Source organism: Equus caballus, chromosome 2 (assembly GCF_041296265.1).
Source record: "Equus caballus isolate H_3958 breed thoroughbred chromosome 2, TB-T2T, whole genome shotgun sequence".
Classification (NCBI taxonomy): domain Eukaryota; kingdom Metazoa; phylum Chordata; class Mammalia; order Perissodactyla; family Equidae; genus Equus; species Equus caballus.
Window position 1 is genome coordinate 21,740,224 of NC_091685.1, and position 22,091 is coordinate 21,762,314.

At 40.3% G+C, this 22,091-nt stretch overlaps 1 protein-coding gene, 1 long non-coding RNA gene and 1 pseudogene across 12 annotated transcripts in view; 1 reads left to right on the forward strand and 2 right to left on the reverse strand.

Moving 5' to 3' along the window:
- Positions 1–22,091, forward strand: part of KIAA0319L (KIAA0319 like) — a 90,369-nt gene that overhangs the window by 10,572 nt on the left and 57,706 nt on the right. For all 10 annotated transcript variants that reach the window (XM_005607206.4, XM_070260463.1, XM_005607207.4 and 7 more), the window contains one exon: positions 19,540–20,069. In XM_005607206.4, coding sequence (XP_005607263.2) covers positions 19,540–20,069 — 530 coding nt within the window. The remainder of the gene's footprint in view (positions 1–19,539; positions 20,070–22,091) is intronic.
- The window catches only part of LOC102147570 (uncharacterized), a 54,541-nt gene continuing 37,869 nt past the window's right edge, over positions 5,420–22,091 (reverse strand). Inside the window, exon 4 of one of the 2 annotated variants that reach the window (XR_002805377.2) lies at positions 5,420–5,692. This is a non-coding gene — a long non-coding RNA (uncharacterized lncRNA). Of the gene's footprint in view, positions 5,693–10,556; positions 10,778–22,091 lie in introns of those variants that run through there. The other variant, XR_002805378.2, reaches the window with a different exon arrangement.
- LOC106782763 (zinc finger protein 485-like) lies at positions 16,376–17,467 on the reverse strand (annotated as a pseudogene).

The window sequence follows — 22,091 nt, forward strand, 5'->3', positions numbered from 1 at the left end:
GTATTGAGCAAGTCTGTGGGATCTTGTTATATCACAGTTTAATTGACCTAAGTAAGACCAATCAGAACCCTCTAAAGTTAGGCTGCTCCAAGTGAAATGAAGTAATTGTCTCTTGCTTAAATACTCTTCAGTAAAACAATCATCTAAGTCCTTCTCTCTGTTTGAGAAGACTGAAGTTTTGTCTTTTTGCTTGTCTTTTTGTCTTTAGAAACATTTTGCAAACACAAACTTATTTCCTAACTTGTGTGACACAGTGAAGAGGGATAAAAAAATGGCGTAATTGGGCAGTAAATCCAGTTCCATTTAAAAGCTGTCTTAAATTGACTCTCCTCAGGAATTCCTCAAGGGAGGAAATAATAAGATAGCAGAAGAGTTTATAAAAACAAAATAACAATTGCAGGGCCAAAGCAAGGCCTTTTGGCTTATTTTGGAGATTGTGTAAAAATCTTACTAATTGGAACAGCTTCCAATTCAAGGCATTATGTGGAATTGGCAGGAACATGAGCAAGAACTGTGTGTCTAGTTAGTGTTTGGACATCTGTTCTCAGGTGAGTAGTACTGAAGAGTTTGGGTCAAAACGCATAGCTCTTGGGGCTGGCCCCATGGCCTAGTGGTTGAATTTGGTGTGTTCCACTTCAGCAGCCCAGGATTGTAGGTTCAGATCCCAGGCGTGGACCTACACCACTCATTGGCCATGCTGTGGCAACGACCCACATATAAAATAGAGGAAGATTGGCAACAGATGTTAGCTCAAGGCTAATCTTCCTCAGGAAAAAAAAAAAAGCATAGCTGTTGCTTTCAGGGCCTGCCTTTTGAACTTTCTTTCTGATCCTTCATCCAAGAACTTCCTTAAGCAAAGTCAGCCCATGTGGCTAAGGTCCTTTAGCCACTTTTGATTCCAGACAGTACAAGATAAGTTTTAGAGAGATGTTGTAAGATGGTCTTGACCACCTACCTATTCTTCAACTGAGCAAAAGACAGGCGGCAGAGTGGCCAAGAGCATGAGCATGGACTTGGGAGTCAGACAAGCATGAATTTGAGTCCTGGTTCTGTTATGTGCTGGGTAGTGTTACTGAAACCCATCTTCCCTCAGGTTCCTCATCTACAAAATGGGAATAATAGTACCTCTCATGGGATTGTTGTGAGGATGAAATAAAACATTCATGCAAAGTTCTTAGCCTATTCCCAGGTGCATAAATAACAGTTCAGCAGATATTAGCAATAGTCATTATAATATGATAACATAAAATCTTGTTTGGTTAAACTCTTGACTAATCCCAAGATGACCCAGTAAACAGTAGGTTTGAGGTCTCTGCTAGCTTCTTTTTGTTTTCTTTTGGTGAGGAAGATTGGCCCTGAGCCAACATCTGTTGCCAATCTTCCTCTTTTTGCTGGAGCTAACATTGGTGCTAGTCTTCCTCCATTTTATGTGTGGGACACCACCACAGTATGGCTTGATGAGTGGTGTGTAGGTCCACACCCAGGATCGAACCTGTGAACCCCAGGCCACCAAAGTGGAGTGTGCGAACTTAACCACTGTGCCACCGGGCTAGCCCTGCTGCTGACTTCTTAAATCTCTGTCCAGTGGGACCTCAATCCCCACATTTTTGAAAGTATAACATAGGCAGCTGGCGTTTCTGCATTGTCAGGAAAAGTAGGCCTTCATTCATATAGCTTTACAGCTTTACAGCCCTGAGGTTGGTTGAAGCCCATGACAGGGAGAGCTGTATTGTGCCTTTTCCATTATTGTAACCTGCCACTAAGGAGCATGACTGGCTGCTTGTTTCCTCCTTCAGCCAAGGATATTTCTCCTCTGAAAGAGGACTCTGTTCTGCTGCCATGACACCACCTGGCCCTCAGCCCCAATTCAGTTCCCCCGACACTGATGGTGTGCCCATGCTTGGCAAGGCCTGTTGCTAGGCCAGGTAGGTTCTGTCTTTTGGTCAGGACAGTGTTTTGACTGGGGCTGATTCAATAGCACTTTTGGATTTTGTGCAGAAGTAGCTTACAGAGTTAGTCCCTTCCTTCCTTCTAAATGTATTTATTGGGTGCCTACTATCCTAGGTATCAGACGTGCAGTATTGATTAAGACAGACATGATCTCTGCTTTCATGGATCTTACGGTCCATTGCTTCCTCTGCCATTCTAGGGACCAGAAATTCTCTCTGAGAGGGATGATGTTATTGGTGTTAAGATTCCCTTCAAAGAGGCTGAGGTCTCCCTTGGGTTCCAAGGTAATTCACTGACAACAGAGGCCCAGTCTTCCTTGCAGAATCCCAGGAATGTAGGAGACTAGGCAATTTAATGTCTGAAGCTGGGCTCAAAAGAATAACTTCGGCTCAGAATTATTTAGGTGAAGCCCCTGTCTACAATACAGTCTGTCTCCAGCTTTCCTTTAATCCAGCCCACTCTCTCCACCACCGATAACCCGTATCCCTGAATGAGCAATGAGGTGGTTATCTGGAGGTGGAAAAAGTACTACAGCTGCAGCCTTTGCCCCCAGTTTGGAAGTGTGTGTCCTCTGGAGATTTCATGGGTATTAGATATACCCAGCCAGTCACCTCTTAAAAGTCTTTTCTGTATCAGGGTGCTCCTGCCTTTTTGGTATCAGGTTTGTTACTCAGGCCCTCAGGTGAGCAGTTCCACAGCTTAGCATCATGCAAGACTCAAATTATATAAATCCTGAATTTCTCTGGTCAATCACAAAAGGAAACTGTAAAATACCCTAAGATAAGAAGGAATTATGCGTGTCCCTGAATCTTGAGTTAGCCATCACAGATGCTGTCCTAGGAGAAACAAAAGCAGAGAAGAATTTTGGCCAAGGCCTATCTGAAACTCCACCAACTGCAGACTCTGTCCCCAAAGATGGGTGCCCGGTGCGGCTTACCCCAATTCCCCTTTTTAAACTCTCTCAGCAAATGACAGGATTTTTAGGAATGCTCTCTTTCTTCCAACTGGTGTAACATTTTGCTTTGATTCTAATCCAGCAACACATTTGAGTTTGTTTGAAATAAATGTGTGCTCATGGATTCTCTCAATTTTAGATAATGAGAGGAATACGTAGTGTTATCAGACCTGGGAGATGGGGAGTTTATATTGATTGGATTTTACTTCTGTACTCTAATTTCAGATGCAGGTTTAAAATTTTAAAAGAACTGCCATCCTGCCTATTAAGAAATGGCTCCTCTGATTTTTTGCATACAGCTCAGTGTATATTGTTCTTAACTGAGGGCAACCTGAGTCAGCTGGAGGCTTGTGGAAGTGGGCTGGGTAGAATGAGTGAGTCTTAATCAGAATACATTCTTCTCCTGTACAGAGAAGCTGGAGACAGATTCCATTTCCGCAAGTTGAGTAATCTGCATCCTGCTTGGTCAGTCTGTGGCTTTTGGCCTGAGGCAAAACAGCCCCAAAGTGGCGCCAAGCTTCTCTTCTACCTGTGCGTTCTGCCTCGTCAGTCTCTAACTGCTTGGTTTTCAAAATCTCTCTCAGCTCTGCTCTCCAGAATATGCTTACACGCTGCACCCTGACATTTCTCACAGTGTGCTTGTCAAATAATGGGGTGAATTTTCCTGTTACCCTTTCTGTGAAAGGTGAAAGGGAGGGCTTGGCCTCTAAGTTCGGGTAAGCAGACTTTGGGCAGGGTTATTTGCCCAGGATGGTCACAGCAGAAGCAAGAGTTTTCTGGCCTTTCCATGGAGACTTTCGCTGACAAGCATACCTTCCTTACCTTTCCCAAGCTGTTTTGATTGAGCTGTTTCGCCTCCACTCTTTCATATTTCACGTGGGGGTTGCTGCCTTGGCAGCATGGCTGCCTCTGTTAGTGAGGAGGAAGAGGTGAAGAGTGAAGGCCCTTTGTGTATGATGTGTTTTCAAGGGTTTTCCTGTGTGCCTCCAGGAGTGTGTGTCTGTATGTGTATGTATGTATGTGACACACACACACACATTACTGAAACACACTTGGATATCCTTTTTGCCCTGCCTGGAATTAATGTTGCTTATGACGCAGCAGAGAAATAGTGCCGTTTTACAGATGAGGGTAAGGAAAGGGCAGTTTCTTTGTGGCCAGAGAGAGTCCATACTAGATAATTTGGTGGTGAGGAATTTTGACCATTTTGCCCCAATTTTTATTTCTGTCAATAGAATGTGTGAATTATAGTCAACTTGAAATGGAGGCATGAGAGAAAGATACATATAAGCACGTCATAAAAATGAAGTCTGTTAAAAGCCACACATCTGCAGTAAATAAACCAAACAATTCCAAGTTATCTGAATGTCAGTCTGTATTATGTAGATGACCTTAACTAGAGCACATGTTTCTAGTATTTGTGATCCCTGGCTCTTTGCATGTCTTATCTTATATTTAGTGCCTTAAAGTATGCTTATTGCATTTTTAATACCTTCTCTAGGATGCTTAATTCAAGTCACTTAATGATAATTAATATCTAGGGGTTATGTGCATACTATAGATACATACGATTCAGGTCAACAAACACTGTTGCTGGCTAAATAAAACCCAGTTCCTGCCATCAGAGAGTTCACCTATGGAGGCAGAGATAGATGTGGAAACATAAAGAAGCGTGAGAAATTCCAAGATGTGCTCTAGGAGCACAAAGAATGAGGCAGGGAAGAGCTGAACCCTGTTCTATAGCAGGCTAGTGAGAAAAGCGATATTCTAATCCCTTTGAGCTTCCTTCTCCCAGATTCATTTGAAGTGATTTTTAACCTGCAGAGCTCTTTTCACTTCTTTACATCAAAGGGAGGTGCAGAGGGAAGAGCGTGTGCAGCTCTGTAAAGCCTAGAGAGTAAGAGCCCTGAGAAAATTATTTCTGCACAGATACAGATTGGCTTTGATTTCATTTAAATAAACTGGCTCTCAAAAATTCTAAGAATACTAGCTACTCACACAGTTTTGCTTTCATTTACACACAGATGAGAAAGCATCTGTAGCTCTGCATTTTATTTGCTATAAGCAAAAAGTGGTTCGAGATATTTCGGTATCCGAAGCTTGGTTGTATTGAGCCCTCACATGGCCCAGTTCAGCCCACTGCAGGTTTGTTTTTTTTAAAATTTTTTTATGACGCTTACATAATACTCCAAAAAGAGAGGTTTTTAATGGATAAATTGACATAAACTTTTCCTCTACTGGCTATGTCTGCTGAAATAACACTTCTTTGTTTGCTATATTATTTCCTCCCAAGTTTACTGCTATTTTATTTAATTTATGTATTTCTGCTGCAGCCCTCTAAATGACCTTCTGTTTAGAAACAAAACCAGCCAGCAAAAAACAAAACAAAACGAAGAACAACCCTTCCCAAACAACAAAACAGTGCTCTGATTCAAGGTTTGTCGTGTGGGTTTTCAAAGAAGGTTGGTATGGTTATGGTGAATGCAAATAATTTATCAGCCCTGCAGTCAGAGATGGCAATCAAATGTAGGTTCTTAACAATAGCATCTACAAGGGGGCTATACAGGGAATTGCTAGATTCGTGACATCATATCCATATGCTTTTCTCTTTAGAAAAAAAATTTCTGTCTTTCTAGAACGACTTTTATATGCAGGCGCAAGTTTATCTGTTATCATTTGATACCTGTGCTTTTTGAAGTACAAAGACAGTGTTACATAGAGAGGTGTGGGTTCCTTCACGCTGTGGCTTGGAGGCGTGCTCTCCTTGCTGACAGCATTATCCAGAGTCTTTTAGTCATAAGGTGGTGGGAGAAAAAGCAAAGCAGGAGATTCTGAGTATATTATATGCAGCATTGTAACCCCCTAGTTACAGTTTTTTTTAAAAAGTACATGGTTTAATCATTTGCCTTCAATCTGTCTTTAAATATTATAAAGCCCTTGATGACTAGATCATTTCTGAGCTGGTGACTCTATGGTAGGAGAGCTATTTTCAGCTACACCAGTGTTTCGATTAATACTCTCACTTATAACCTGGTTGTCAAAATGGCTTTGGACTAAACCTTAACAGATAGGTCTTTTGAAACTTAATAGCAATCGTACCCAATTAATACAAACTTTTGATTAATAAGTACCAGGTAGCAGCTAAAGGCATTACAATTGTGATAGACTGGTTTCCATTTTTTCGCCTAGGTGACCAGACTTTGAGGTGTTTTTTCCTTTTCCTTCTTATGATTGCTCAGGAGGAGGGAAATGGATGGCTCTAGGTGTCATCAGTGATGGATGGCTATTTGCCTAGGTGAACTGGGAAGCTATTCTCCACCGTTGCTTTGTTCAGAAAGTTCCATCTTATGAAAGCCCATCTTGCCTTTGAGTGAAGTGGAGTGGTCTGAAATGGATAGCTCAGGGAACTGAAATTTGGTTGCTCCTTTTATGAGGAAAGATTGCTTTGTGATTTGAAAGGATTTTTCAGTTTAGTGTTTAAGCAGGAAAGGCTGTTTCCTAGCTGGTTATGTTAGATTTAGTTCTCTCTTCTTAATCCACTTGGCTTTTCTTCAGTTTCTCTTTTTGCTCATCTCTTATCATACCTCCCATTCTAGTGCTCTCCCTAATTTAAGTTGAAAAGCTCTCATTTCTTAGTGAACTGAGAACTTTGTTTTTCTCTCCTGTCTCTCTCCTCCTTTAGCTAAGGAAATTAATAAACATTGAGGATCTGACTCAAATGACTAAAACTCGAGTAATTCCATATCGGAGCTGACATCTTTTGCTAGATTTTGTTAGTTTAAAAAATAACATAAATTTATTTAAATATTGGGTAAACTTTTAAAATTAACAAATAATTCTTTGAAGGCTTATTATGTGCCAATCATTTTGCTGGGCCTACAGATACACAGATACAAGATACAACCCCAGCACTTAGAGAGGACAGAGTATGTGAGGTAGACAAACAAATAGGATCCAGTGACAGAAATACTACAATAGAGGTATATGTAGGATATGCAGAAGAGAGGAATTTTGGGGTGAAGGTTTCATCAAGGAAGACTTTCTGGAATAAGTGGTACCTGAGCTGAAATGAAGTGTAGTAACAACAATAAAAGTAATGGCAGCTAATATTTACTGAGCTTTAACTACAATGCCAGGCATTATGTTAAGTAGTTAAGTACTTTGCATAGCTTATCTTGTTTTATATCTATAATAACCCTGTGAATTAAGTACTGTTATCATCATTCCAATTTTTACAAATGGAGAAACCCAGAAATTTAAAGACCCACGTTGACTCAACTAGTAAGTTAACTAGATTGAGATTCAAACCCAGGCAGTCTTATTTCAGGGACCAAAGCTTAACAAGACTTGTAAGGTGGGGGCCAGAAGATGAGATGAGAGAGAATAAGGGTATTGATCTTTTATTTATTTATTTATTTATTATTGAGTTAATGATAGGTTACAATCTTGTGAAATTTCAGTTGTACATTATTGTCTGTCAGTCGTGTTGTAGGTGCACCCCTTCACCTTTTGTGCCCATCTCCCACCCCCCCTTTCCCCTGGTAGCCACTAATCTGTTCTCTTTGTCCACAGGTTTAAATTCCTCATATGAGTGGAGTCATTCAGAGATTGTCCTTCTCTATCTGGCTTATTTCACTTAACATAATTCCCTCAAGGTCCATCCATGTTGTTGCAAATGGGACGATTTTGTTCTTTTTTACGGCTGAGTAGTATTCCATTGTATATATATATACCACATCTTTTTTATCCAGTCGTCTGTTGATGGGCACTTAGGTTGCTTCCACGTCTTGGCTATTGTAAATAATGCTACAATGAACATTGGGGTGCATGGGACTTTTGGAATTGTTGACTTCAAGCTCTTTGGCTAGATACCCAGTAGTGGGATAGCTAGATCATATGGTAGTTCTATTTTTAATTTTTTGAGGAATCTCCATACTGTTTTCCATAGTGGCTGCACCAGTTTGCATTCCCACCAGCAGTGTATGAGGGTTCCTTTTTCTCCACAACCTCTCCAACATTTGTTACTATTTGTGTTAGTTATTTTTGTCATTTTAATGGGTGTAAGATGATATCTTAGTGTAGTTTTGATTTGCATTTCCCTGATCATCAGCCATGATGAACATCTTTTCATATGCCTATTGGCCATCCGTATGTCTTCTTTGGAGAAATGTCTGTTCATGTCTCCTGCCCATTTTTTGATTGGGTTGTTTAATTTTTTGTTGTTGAGTTGTGTGAGGTCTTTATATATTATGGATATTAAGCCTTTGTCAGATGTATTACTTGCAAATATTTTTTCCCAGTTAGTGGGTTGTTTTTTTGTTTCAATCCTGTTTTCCCTTGCCTTGAAGAAGCTCTTTAGTCTGATGAAGTCCCATTTGTTTATTCTTTCTATTGTTTCCCTTGTCTGAGAAGACATGGTGTCCGAAAAGATCCTTTTAATACTGATGTCAAAGAGTGTATTGCCTACATTTTCTTCTAGAAGCCTTATGGTTTCAGGTCTCAGCTTTAGGTCTCTGATCCATTTTGAGTTTATTTTGGTGAATGGTGAAAAGGAATGGTCAATTTTCATTCTTTTACATGTGGCTTTCCAGTTTTCCCAGCACCATTTGTTGAAAAGACTTTCTTTTCTCCATTGTGTGCCCTCAGCTCCTTTGTTGAAGATTAGCTGTCCATAGATGTGTGGTTTTATTTCTGGGCTTTCAATTCCGTTCCATTGATCTGTGCACCTGTTTTTGTACCAGTACCATGCTGTTTTGATTACTGTAGTTTTGTAGTATGTTTTGAAGTCAGGGATAGTGATGCCTCCAGTTGTGTTCTTTTTTCTCAGGACTGCTTTAGCAATTCAAGGTCTTTTGTTGCCCCATATGAATTTTAGGATTCTTTGTTCTATTTCCGTAAAGAATGTCATTGGGATTCTGATTGGGATGGTGTTGAATCTGTAGATTGCTTTAGGTAGTATGACCATTTTAACTATGTTTATTCTTCCAATCCATGTGCATGGAATGTCTTTCCATCTCTTTATGTCGTCATCCATTTCTTTCAGAAAAGCCTTGTAATTTTCATTGTATAGGTCTTTCACTTCCTTAGTTAAACTCACTGTGAGGTATTTTATTCTTTTTGTTGCAATTGTGAATGGTATTGTGTTCTTGAGTTCTTTTTCTGTTAGTTCATTATTAGAGTATAGAAATGCTACTGATTTTTGTAAATTGATTTTATACCCTGCAACTTTGCTGTAGTTGTTGATTGCTTCTAAAAGTTTTCCAATGGATTCTTTGCGGTTTTCTATATATAAGATCACGTCGTCTGCAAACAGCGAGAGTTTCTCTTCTTCCCTTCCTATTTGGATTCCTTTTATTCCTTTTTCTTGCCTGATTGCTCTGGCCAGGACCTCCAGTACTATGTTAAATAAGAGTGGTGATAGAGGGCATCCTTGTCTCATTCCTGTTCTCAGGGGGATGGTGCTCAGTTTTTGCCCACTGAGTATGATGTTGGCTGTGGGTTTGTCATACATGGCCTTTATTATGTTGAGGTAGTTCCCTTCTATCCCCATGTTGTCCAGAGTTTTTATCATAAATGGCTATTGGATCTTGTCAAATGCTTTCTCTGCATCTATTGAGATGATCATGTGGTTTTTATTCCTCAGTTTATTGATGTAGTATATCATGTTGATTGATTTGCGGATGTTGAACCATTCCTGTGTCCTTGGTATGAATCCCACTTGATCATAATGTATGATCCAAGAATAAGGGTATCGATCTTAATTTGGAATTTTCTTTTGGAAACAAATTTTTAACTCAGTTTTCTGAGGGTTCTCTATGAACCTCACCTTGGAGACTGTATGTAGTTTTTCATTAAACCAAGATTAAATGAGAGTGGTTTTCATAGTTCCTTTAACTAGTAAAGTATAGTAATTCTACCTTAAGTAGGTAGATTAAAAGAACATTTTCCCCCTCTTTTGCCTGTAAATATTGCCCTCCTGTAAGATGTTATGGTACTGTTTTTTTCTTCAGCAACTTGCCACAATCCAGTACGTCTGAGGCTTCTTTCGCGACAGTCTTAGAGGAGAGGACTTACTCTTCTGAGTGTTCTTAACTAGAGAAGTGCTGCAAGTGTCAGGTTTTGTGAGGTCCTGGAAGCTTGTTTTCCATCTAGCCCACACTCAAGAGTTAATGTGAATAGTGGCTGAGAGGTATCTGTTGGGCAGCTGGTTCCATGGGGAGTTTGTCTTTGATCAAAATGGTCTTTGGGAAAAATGGAAACATTACAGTCAAGGGAAATGAGTCATATGGACACAAAGCCTTTTGATTCTTGTTTAGCAGTTAGTTTAGTTTGAGCAAATCACCTACACCATAACATTTAACAAACTGTGTCTTAACAAAGCTAGGCACACAGGAAAGGCAATGGATAGTAATTATTTTCTTTTCAAAGGACTGCTTTTGTGAGGCTGCTGCCACGTTTCAATCCAACCTGTGTGCAGCTGAGGAAAGAAATGGTGGCCCTTTTTGAAAAGGGAAGAGGGCAATGGTTATTACCCTGACTTTTTCCAAACTTCATAATGCCTGATTGTGCCCTTCAGAGGCTTTGGTTACCTCCTCTGCCTTGCTTTGTGAATATTCTAACCCCCGCAGGAGAGAACTGGGATGGAGAGTAACATGGAACCACTTTTTTATTTGTTTATTAGTGGGTGTGCAGGTGACAGACATGCTGACAGTCAAAAGTAGGGTGGAACGTGCCCCCTGAGGTGGTTTGTTTTCGAACGGTTCCTGTGAGTTGTTTTGGGATTGATGATATGCCTGCTTGTCTCATTTTCACGTGGTAGCCATCTTGGCTGGGACCCACTGCTTCTGAGAGAAGGCATACTTTTGATGATAGCTGCAGGAAGACAGAAGGTGTGGAGCCATAGTTCAATCTCTGACTTCAGCACCAAATTTAAGGCTTCTGCCTTACTGCTTGACAATAGTTCATTACAGGTATAATTATCAAAGGAAACCTTTGAATGGATTCTTGACCATATTATACAATCGTGAGATTTCAAGAAAAGAATTCTGGTTTCAATGAATGTTAAAAGTAAGTGCAAATTTTGCCTATAAAACCTAACCATGTATTATTTTCTACAGAAACTTGGTTCCCCCGCCTGCAAAAGAAGAATTTACCAACTACTCTTTTTTAAAAAATAGTACTGGTGGGACATTCTCTCTACTCCCATTCCCGCCGTCTCAGCCCTTCCACTGGGATACAATTTGATGAATTTGGTTAAAGTGTGAATTCCTAGTGACCTTAACAATATAGTTCCTAAGATAGCGGGCGTTCTGTCTCTGCTTTCTTCTTGCTTGCCAGCCAGCACAGTTTCCAAGTTAGCTGGAGAAGTCAAGCTTGTTACCTGAGATTTAAGAATGCCAGAGGCAACAGCACTGTCTCTAAATATTTCCAGAGTTGTTCATAGCTTTCTAAAAGTATTCGATGAATTTTCTTCTGGCTAATAATTCATATATTCTATAGACTTTTCCACTCTGCTGCTTGGAATCATGAAACCTGGTCTAGATTTTGTGCCAGATTTATTAGAATTCTGTCTTTTAAGAGGTGGTAGTGATAAGTAAGCATTGCTAGCTCCAGAGCCTCCTGTTCTGGGGATCCTCCAGGAAATGCTTGTGGGAGCCCTATATCCTCTACTTTGCCGTGGCTTTAGAAAGCAAAGGATTGGCTCTGCTTCCCTGGTCTCACCCTGGGCAAGCTTTCTACGTGCTCCTACCAAAGTGAGTTCCAGACTTTCCCAAAAGGTTTTCAGTCTAATGTTCTACCAACTGTAAGCCCTTTTTTGTAAGGATTTAGTATTGCTTTTGCTTAGGCCCTGGGAGCAGAGCCAGGCTATGGCGGCGTGGGCAGGAGAGGAACTGATCTAAAATTGGAGCTTATTTTCATCTTACCTTTTATCCAAGTTACTTCTAGAATCCAATATTGACTCTACCAATGCTTCCCTGCTTCCTCCTCTGATGAACTCTTTTCCCAAGAGTAACAACAATGAAAATTGAATCTAAGAGAGGTTAAATTACTTTTCAAAGTTTGGATTACTAGTAAATGGTGGACCTAGAGCTGAAACTGGAACCCATATCTTTTAACCATTCAAAATGGTTAACCATCTTTTAACCATCTAAGAGGAAGAACTGTGATCCACTGAATGGATGAAAAAGACCTGTTTCCCCCCCATATTTTAAATTATTGAACACGTAATAGAGCAACATTAAATAGCATTTAATAAAATAAAATAACTCAGTTAAAATTCCACTAACTAAACATTTCAACTGATAAGTCAGCCTCCTCCTCTTATTGGGAACTATTAAGATTAATTCTCTTAGCAATGCTGTAGCCAGCTAACCTCCCCCAGATCTCACATTTCTTTTATTCCTGGTCACTGTCAAAGATATAAGTGCTTCTGATCATCTGTCCTCTCCCAGGCTCTATTCCTGTGAGCTAAGACAAAGGATCAGATTGTCAGATAATACTCACATGAATCAGAGATCTTACCCATTACTAAGCTTTAGTAATAATTTTAAGAATATAGCAATCAAGAGGTACAATGAAGCAGGGAAGATTTGGAACATCCTGTATGAACCCCCAGATTGTTCCTTCCCTCATTGAACATGTTCTCTGCAGCGCAGAGTAATGGATGAGATCTCTAACTGAGGCTTCCCAGTCACCTCACAAAGCAGGGGGAATGTTTGGGTTATGAAACATTTCTCTTTCATACTACCAGAGAGTTGTGTAGCTTTTGTGATATTCTTCAGGGAGCCATGGAAGCAGAAGAACGCCTTTGCAGGACAAACCAGTGTTGAAGCTTTCCCCCCTGCTTTTAAAATTTTTTTTGTGAGGAAGATTGGCCTTGAGCTAACATCTGTCACCAATCTTCCTCTTTTTGCTTGAGGAATATTGTCCCTGAGCTAACATTCCTGCCAATCTTCCCTATTCTGTACGTGGGACGCTGCCACAGCGTGGCTTGATGAGTAGTATGTAGGTCCACGCCTGGGATCCAAACCCTCGAATCCTAGGCTGCTGAAGCGGAGTGCCCGAACTTAACTACTACACCACAGGGCTGGCCCCTCACTCCTGCTCTTATCTCCTCCTCTTTCAAAGATCTGGATTTTACCAGAGGTGCTAGCAACAACCAGAGAATTAGAATTTTTTTTGCTATCTTCCTTTCTTCTTTGTAATCCCCATAAATCCCCTTGACCATTTCTTCTGAGTCCAAATCTGTTTACCCAAAATTCCATTGGTAAAACGTCTCTGTGACTTGCCTTAAAGCTTTCACCATTTTGTACCAAGGATGGATAGGCAGCCATCCTGTCATCAGTTCCTCATCATTTCCATTCTCTCCTTTTTTCTTGCTATAAAGTGCCTTAACCATTATCATTTGTGTGAGTCTGATTTGACATTCCTGTATAACTTTGTGCTTTTCAACTCACTCGCACTTATCACCCCTCTTTCCCAACTTTTTAACTGTGACAAGAATTCATTGAGTTATTAAACCTTCTCTATACTCAAACTTGTTAGTCAAGACATTAGATAGAGAGAATGTTCTGAGACCTGGCTTTCTCTTGGAGAAAGACAGTGTTTTCCCTCTAGCCTGCAGGCAATGGTTGCTCATTCTCCCATATCCCATGTACCTCTCTCTGAGTTTGGAGGTGGAGCTGATGTCCTTATCACTCCTCACTGTCACTTCTTGAACATTACTCCTCCACTTTCATGTAAAAGCTTCGCTCTTTGAGATTTATACCACTTCCTACCCCTAATCATTACTCATCTACCAACCATCATTCACCCCCCCACCTCACTTATCGTGGCATTTGGGCCTCATCTCTTTTCGACGTACTATCATCAGCCTGGTTGCCTTCAGTATGACCCACCTGATACCTGGCCACCTGGTTTCCTGACAGTTCATCTGTTCATTCATTCTTTCAGTACTTTATTCATGCATATGCATACATGCACTTATTTGTGCATTCATTCATAAAAGATTTTTTGAGGGGCTGGCCTGGTAGCATAGCAGTTAAGTTCATGCACTCCCCTTCGGCTGCCTGGGGTTAGCTGGTTCGGATCCTGGGCATGGACTTACACACTGCTTATCAAGCCATGCTGTGGCAGGCATCCCACATATAAAATAGAAGAAGATGGGCATGGATGTTAGCTCAGGGCCAATCTTCCTCAGCAAAAGGAGGAAGATTGGCAGCGGATGTTAGCTCAGGACTAATCTTCCTCAAAAAAAAATTTTTTTTATGCCAGAATTGGAGATACAGTAGTGAGAAGAAAAAAAACACCCCAGACATAGTCCTGTCATACTGGAACTTACAGTATAGTGGGGGGAAAAGACACTGAATAGATGATCACACAAAGAAATGTAACTTTATAAGTGCTGTAATTGCTTTGAAGGAAAGGGGCAACAGAGCCCAGAGAGTGTGCAATTAGAGAGACGTGATTTAGCATGGAGGCTTCTCTGAGGAAATGATGTTTTAACTGAACCTTCATATATGGAGTTAACTGGATAAAGAAGGGAGGCAAGAGAGTTCCAATAGGTTGGGCAGCATGTGCGAAGTCCAGTTAGGGGAGAGAGCATGGTCCATTTGAGGAGTGAAAGAAGGCTGGTGGGTTGGAATATAATGAAGGAGGAAGAACATGATACAAGGTGGGCCAGAAAGGTAGGCAGGGTCCAGATCATACAAGATCATTTTAGGTTATGTTAAGGATTTTGGTCTTCATTCTAAGAGCCTTGGGAAGCCATTGAAAATTTTATTTAAATTTTTAAAGTTTATTTTTCAAAAGATAAAAAGATAATACATGTACATTGTACAAATTCAAAAGGTATAAAGGGTATTTAGTGAACAAACAAGTCTCTTACTTCAGTCTCTTAGCTACCTAGTTTCCCCTCCTAAATGCAACCATGCCAATTTCTTGAATATGCTTCCCCAAACAGTCTGTGCATATGTATACATAAACATATTTCCACCCCCCCACACACACACAAAAATTGTAGAAACTATACACACTGCTCTGCCTCTTTCTTTTTCCACGTCATGTATCCTGGATATCATTCCACATCAGGACTATACAGAGTGACCTTATTCATCCCAACAACTCTGTAGGTCTTCCTTAATTCATTTAACAAGTTCTCTATTGAGGGATGTGTAAGTTATTTCCAATAGTTTTTTATTTCAAATAACATACGGTGAATATCATTGATATCATGCCACATATGTGATAATATATCTGTTCAATAAATTCCAAATTTAGCTACCTTTATTCTAGAAAGGCTGAAGGAAAGACCTCAGAGCTCTTACATTAGTTTGCAGTCCTACATTTATTGTCTGTTTAATCTCTGTCTCCCTCATCTAATTTATAAGCTCCATCAAAGTAATGCCTAGTGTGAAACAAATGCTCAGTAATATTTGTTGAATAGGTGAATGAATAAGGAGATAAGGGTAATAGCCAGGTGGGAAGAAAGGGTGCCTTTTTATATCAGACAGAAATAATTTGCATCTCTATAAAGATCAAAATCATCTGCAACTTGTCAATAAGTTAACATCTGAATTTACGCTCTAATTATAGTTAATAGTAACTCAAACAAAAGTACGTTCTCTTAGACCAAGGGTTGGCAAACTTTCTTAAAGGGCTAGATAGTGAATGTCTAGGTTTTGCCGGTCTCAGGAACTCCGTTGCAGCTACTTAACTCCGCCGTTGTAGCGCAAACGCAGCCGTAGACAATACATAAACAAGTGAGTGTGACTATGTTCTGGAAAACTTCTATTTTCAAGAAAGCTGTAAATAACTTTTGGAGTTGGCCCTAGGGCCATAGTTTGCCGCCTGTGGCTTACTGAATCAGTAGTGATATCCCTTCTTTCATTCCTGATATTGTTAATTTGTGACTTCTCTGTTTTTTTCTGTCATCAATCTGACTAGAGCTTTGTCAGTTTTATTGATCTTTCAAACAACCAGATTTTGGTTTCATTGATTTTCTTTATTGTTTTTTGTTTGTTTTCTGTTTCATTGGTCACCCTTGTCTTTATTTTTTCCTTTCTCTACTTATTTTGGATATAATGTACTCTTCTTTTTCTAGCGTTTATGATGAAAGCATAGGTCATAGATTTTTTTTTTTATGTTAAAAGTTTGGCCTTTATTTTTCCAGATCTTTTTGAATGCATATAATATATATGTACAAACAAAAAAGCTTCATTTAAAAAATAAAACAAGACCATAATATGTAGATTTTCTGCTGCTTGCTTTTTTAACTTAACGAAGTATCATGAGGATATTTCTATGTCTGTACATGGAACTCTGCCTCCTTGTTTTCGGTTGCTACATAGTATTCTAGAGTAACTATTTTTGTATTGACAGACATTTATGTTCTTCATATATTTCAGCAGTACATACTATTCTAAATGAAATCCTCACAAGTGAGAAGTTCCCCAAGATAGAGGTGCACAGAATATTTTTGTTAAATGTGTGATTTATCGAATGTCAAAGAATAAACTGCTTCTGTATGATTTACTGCACTAACTATATTTGATGACCCTTTCTTTGTTATGAATTTTCTTATGTTGTTTAAGGGCTGAACTTTGGGGGAAAAGTCTTCCTACATTCATTACATTCATAAGGTTTTTCTCCAGTATGGATTCTCTGATGCTCAGTAAGGCCTGAGCTGTGCTGGAGGCTTTCCCACATTTCTTACATGATAGAGTTTTTGTCCAATATGAATTTTCTGTTGTTCGATAAGGACTGAGCTCTTCCTAAAGGCTTTCCTACAGTCGTTACACCAATGGGGTTTATATCCACTATGAGTTTGATGATGTCCAGCAAAGGATGTATACTTGAAAGATTTTCTACATTTACTACAATGATAGGGTTTCTCTCCTGTGTGTATTCTTTGACAGCTAATAAGAGTCGAGCTCTTCCTAAAGCCTTTTCCACATTCATTATACCAATATGTGTGTATGGATTTTCTGATGTTCCAACACAGTCGAGTTATCTCTGAAAGCCTTCTCATATTCATTACGTTTAAAAGGCTTTTGTCCCCTATGTGTTCTCTCATGATGAGTAAGGGTTGCCTACTGAGCAAAGACTTTCCCACAGTCTTTACATTTGTAGGGTTTCTGACCAGCGTGAATTCTCTGATGACTTAAAAGGATAGAATTCTTTCTGAAAGCTTTTCCAAGTTTGTTGCATTTCTGGGGTTTCTCTCCAGAATGAATTATCTAATGATTAATAATTGAGTGCTTCTTGAGGAATTTCTCACATTCAATACATCTATAAGTTTCCTTGCTTATGTGAATTTTATGATGATTTAAAAGAGATGAGCTGCTCATAAAGGCTATCCGACATTCTTTACATTTATGGAATATCTCACCAGTATGATTTCTCTGGTGACTAGTAAAGGAGGAATTATGTCTGAAGACTTTCCCACATTACAGTACTCTGTGGAGCTCCATCTTCCCAGTCAGGGCCTATATCAATCATGATGCTTTTGGTTTGCTCTTACAGAGCAGATCCTTCAGAAGTATTTTGCTTTAGGGCTGACATCTTTGTTTCAAACCAGTACTCCTAGACTGCACACGTAGCTGGTGGAACTTCTTGCACTTTCATCCAGGGCTCTGTCCTTTGCTCCAGCTGGGCAATTAATTTTAGTTTGAAAGAGAGAAGCCCACAGACACCAGATTCCCATAGTTTTCCAGCATCACATCCATATACATGTCCACTGAATAGCATCCAGGTGCCTCCGTTCAATCTGGGTAAAGGCCACAGCCACACCCCAAAATGTCAGTGATCCCTGGAATCTAGGCTGTTGGTAGTCTTGGAGCCATCTGTTTCCTAAACTGTCCTCTCAGGCAAGGGCAGAGAATCCCGCATAAGCCAATAGTTCTGAAGGCTAGAAGTCCAATGTCCAGGTTTTGGCAGGGGTGGTTCCTTCTGAGACCCTGGGTAGAATCCTAACTTGACTCTTCCTAGCTTCTGATAGTCACTGTCAGTTCTTGGCATTCCTTGGCTTGCAGCTGTATCACTCCAATCTCTGCCTCTGCCATCACATGGCATTCTCCCTGTATGTCTCTCTAGATCATTGATTTTAGACTTTTCTTCTTTTCTAAAATAAGCATTTAAAGCTATAAATGTCCCTCTAAACATTGCTTTAACTGCACCCCACAAATTTTAATATGTTGTGTTCTCATTTTTGTTCAGTTCAAAATACTTTCTAATTTCCCTTGTGTGTCGACCTCTAAGACTGAAGGGGATCATTGTCCAGATGTCTGGAGCTTTTTCTCTGTGTAGCTTTCTCCTTTTTGGTAGTTTGTTCCAAAATTCTAGCTATCACAGTCACCCTGAATTCTCTTTCCTCAATTCAGCAAAACTGCACTGTTCTGCTTGGTTCTCCCTCCTTGTCCCACTTTCCTATGTTAAATATGAGAGAATTCTGAGAAGAATGATGGAAAGTTGCCATAAAAGTAACTGACAGTAGTTACTGATGTAACAATTTATTAATTTCAACAAAGTCTGTACACTCAAGTAGCTGTTTCTAAGATTCATACCGTTGGTTACTGTCTGGGAAGGAGGATGAGGAAATGAGGGTATTTTTGTAGCTCTTGTTGGCTTCATTTTTTTCAGTTACTATTTCTTCATCTATTCTTAGGGAAGTTCTGTTTCTTCTGGCGTTTTAAATTGCCTTGACTGGTGTTAGATTGGTGCCAGTGTATCTCTTTTCTTTTAAGTAACATTGGCAGATTGGCTTCCATAGTGCTTGCTCAACTCAATATCAATAATCCAGAGCCTGCCCTAATCTCCTATCTCCCAGTTGCCCGGGGTCCACATTTAGTCTGTTGGACATGTGGTAAGTGTTTCCTGGGAATCAGGTTGGCTTTGGCTGTTTATCAGGTTGTTGCTTTAGTTAGTCATGGCCCTTTTCCAGTTATGTGTACATGCAGACATAATTATCCATCTCTTCAGTACTTTGCTTCTACTGCATATTTTCTATATGTCATTCTAAAATATATTTTGTGTTATAGCCCGAGATCCTGGGCTAGGGTGAAGAAAGAGGCACCTCGGGCACAAAATTTAAGGAGGCACTCACTCTCAAGGTTGGGTGAGCCAGCCCTGCACTTACATGACTCTGAGAGTGAACGCTTCCTCAGTTTATATTGCTGCCAGTTCAGTGGGGAAAATATTCCAGCTTGTTCAGCAACCTGCTCTGCTGTTCCCATAGTCCTCACACTGGCCCTGAGAAATACCTTGGAGGTGAGTAGGAAGTCGAATAGCAGGACTTTCCCCAGCCCCTCATCCTTCCATATGCTTCCACCGGCATAGCTCCTTTGTTTTCCTTTTTTCCTGTTTCATGTACTGGAGTTCTGTGTAAAAGGTCTCTGTAGAAGGGACTCATTGAGAAGGGGAACCACTGATGAACTGGAGTAGTACTTCCACATGCTAAAATATCCTGAGCCGAAAAATATTCTTTTCCTTCTTCTGTTCCACTTACTAGACAGGTTTCCCACTCTCTTAAAAACCAGTCTTCAAAATAGCCTAAAACGTTGGTGTTTAGCACTCTTTACAAAGCAGTACTCTCTGTTTTTATTTCATCTTAACATGTTTTCATTCTTTGTTTTTAGATGCCAGTGAAAGCAGGTGCCAGCAGGCGAAGACACAATTTGGAGTTGGCCTGAGATCTGGGGGAGAAATTCACCTCCAGCTTCTTGAAGGAACCCCCTCCCTCCAATCGTGTTGGGCTGCCTGCTGCCAGGACTCTGCCTGCCATGCCTTTTGGTGGTTAGAAGGGATGTGCATGCAGGCAGACTGCAGCAGGCCCCAGAGCTGCCGGGCTTTTAGGACAGACTCTTCCAATTCCATGCTGGTGTTTTTAAAAAAACCCCAAACCGAAGATGATTTGGGCTTTCCACATGAAGATGGTGTACCACATATTCTGGGGCTAGATTGGAGCAGGGCATCTTGGAGGAGACAGAACCCACACAGAGCTACACTCAGACCTGCTGTATCTTCCAGTGACCAGCAAAGCTTAATCAGGAAGCTTCTGAAGAGAAGTAGTCCCAGGGAAGAAGTAGTTACACCGTTAGTGACACAGCATTCTGAAATGAATGACTCCAAGGAACTAGATGATAGGAATACCAATGGCTCTACAGAGGTAAGCAAATTATGAATAAGGAGCAGAGAAACTGTTAAATCTGCTCTCACATTTGGCACATGTGAGCAATGAAACTGATGCTTGTGGGCAGCACTCATAGACTGAGGAGTGTATGCAAAAAGCTGCCACGTGTCATCTTCATGGGTACTGCCCAGACGTACAAGGGTAACTTGACCTTAGAGGTGTTCACTCCATGCAAGTCTGACCTTTGTTTTGGTGAAAACAGAAAGCTGTTCATTATCTAGTCTAAGCTGGTTTTTGGCTACAGGTAAGTGCAATTGTGTGGGTGTTAGTCTCCACCAACGATTCTGCAGTGTTTTCTGCCAGATTGCAAAACACTTGATTGATGTGGTTGCAGTCAAGTTCTCCTCCTCCTCCCCCATCTCTTGCCTGTAAACACATTCCTTATGAGATAGTTTCTATTCCAGACTGTAGTAACCATGTCTGGAACCACAGATTAAGACCTGACTTGCCAGGCTGGGTAGCCGGATGTGGCCATTAGCCAAGCGCTCTCTGGGGTGAATTCTCACCAAGCTTTGTATGCCAAGGGAGATGCCAGCAATAGAGTTTATTCTGCTTATTATGTGTCTTCATTGTTGATTTTCCTGGGCAAATGATTAAAAGGAATGACTCACTCTATGCTCAGTCTCTCTTGATTGCTGTGACTTATTTTTGTATTTCTTTTGTTCTAGTTGTCTCTATCAAGTTGAAGCCAGAGTGGGGAGGCTACGACATGCCAGGCGCTGTGTGTGCTAATCGTTGTACTATGTGATTTTGTTTAATTTTCATAGCAATATTTCCACATAGGTATTATTAGCCCCATTTTACTAGTGAGGAAACTGAGGCCCAAAGAGGTTAAACGGTTTGCTCATGCAGTTAATTCAAACCTAGAATTGGAACCCAGATTTAATATTAAGAAGAAATCTTTTAGTGCAGTATTAGAGATACGGTCTTAGGTTTAATATGCCCCAAAACATTTATGGACACCTATTATCATTGTCAGGTACTTTTCTAAGCACTAGAGATACAAAGATGAACAAGAGAGAAGAGATCCGTGCCCTCAGGGAGTTTATAGTCTAGATTCAGACATGAACATAGGTATTTACAGTAGTGTATATTTATTGCACTAGGAGATTTGTGTAGACAACACAGTAGGAATACAAAAGAGAAAGTGATCCACTTAGGCAGGCAGGTGGTGTGTATGTGCAGGGAAGACTTTACAGCGATGTGTAGCTTGTTTCTTGAAGGATGTTTAGGATTTCACTACAGGGTTAAAGGTAATACAGAACATTCTGGACAGAGGCATAGTGTATGCAAAGGCTCAGTCAGTCAGCAGATATTTATTGCACGTTTACTATGTGCAAGGTACTACACTAAGCTAGGCACTGGAATATTATAGTAAATAAGATGAACATTATTTCTGCCCTAACAGAGCTTACACTCTGGCAAGAAAAACAGACATTACATTTATAATAAATCATTATAAGTTTGGTGCAGGTTATGAGAGGATAAGTGCAGAGAGCTGTAAGAGTATCTAACAGGCACCTAGTCAAGACTAAGGGTAAAATTAGACTACCCCAAGTAAGGAAAGTTGAAGCTGAGACTTGAAGCAGAAGTAGGAGTTAGGAAAAGAAACAAGCAAAGAGTATTTCAGGCAGAGAGAGTAATGGTTTCAAAGCTTGTTAGGTGCCCTAGAGCATGGCAAGATCAAGCAGTTGAGAGAGACTTGTCTTGTTTGGTAAACCAAGCAAGAGAGCTAGTGAAAGAAGAGGCTTGAGAGGTGTGCAGAGCCTGAGGCCTTCTTAAAATATTGGTCTTTGTATTAAGCAGGGAATGATATGATCAGCTGTGTTGCTGTGTGGTGAATATACTGGAGAAGGGCAAGGATGTACACGGAGCAATCAAATAAGAGGCACTTCAGGCAAGGGAACCATTGCACTGAAGAAGGGGGTTGAAGATCCAGGAAAGGAGATAAGCAACAAATAATCCTTTAGAGCTGTGGTTCTCAGACTTTAACACGCA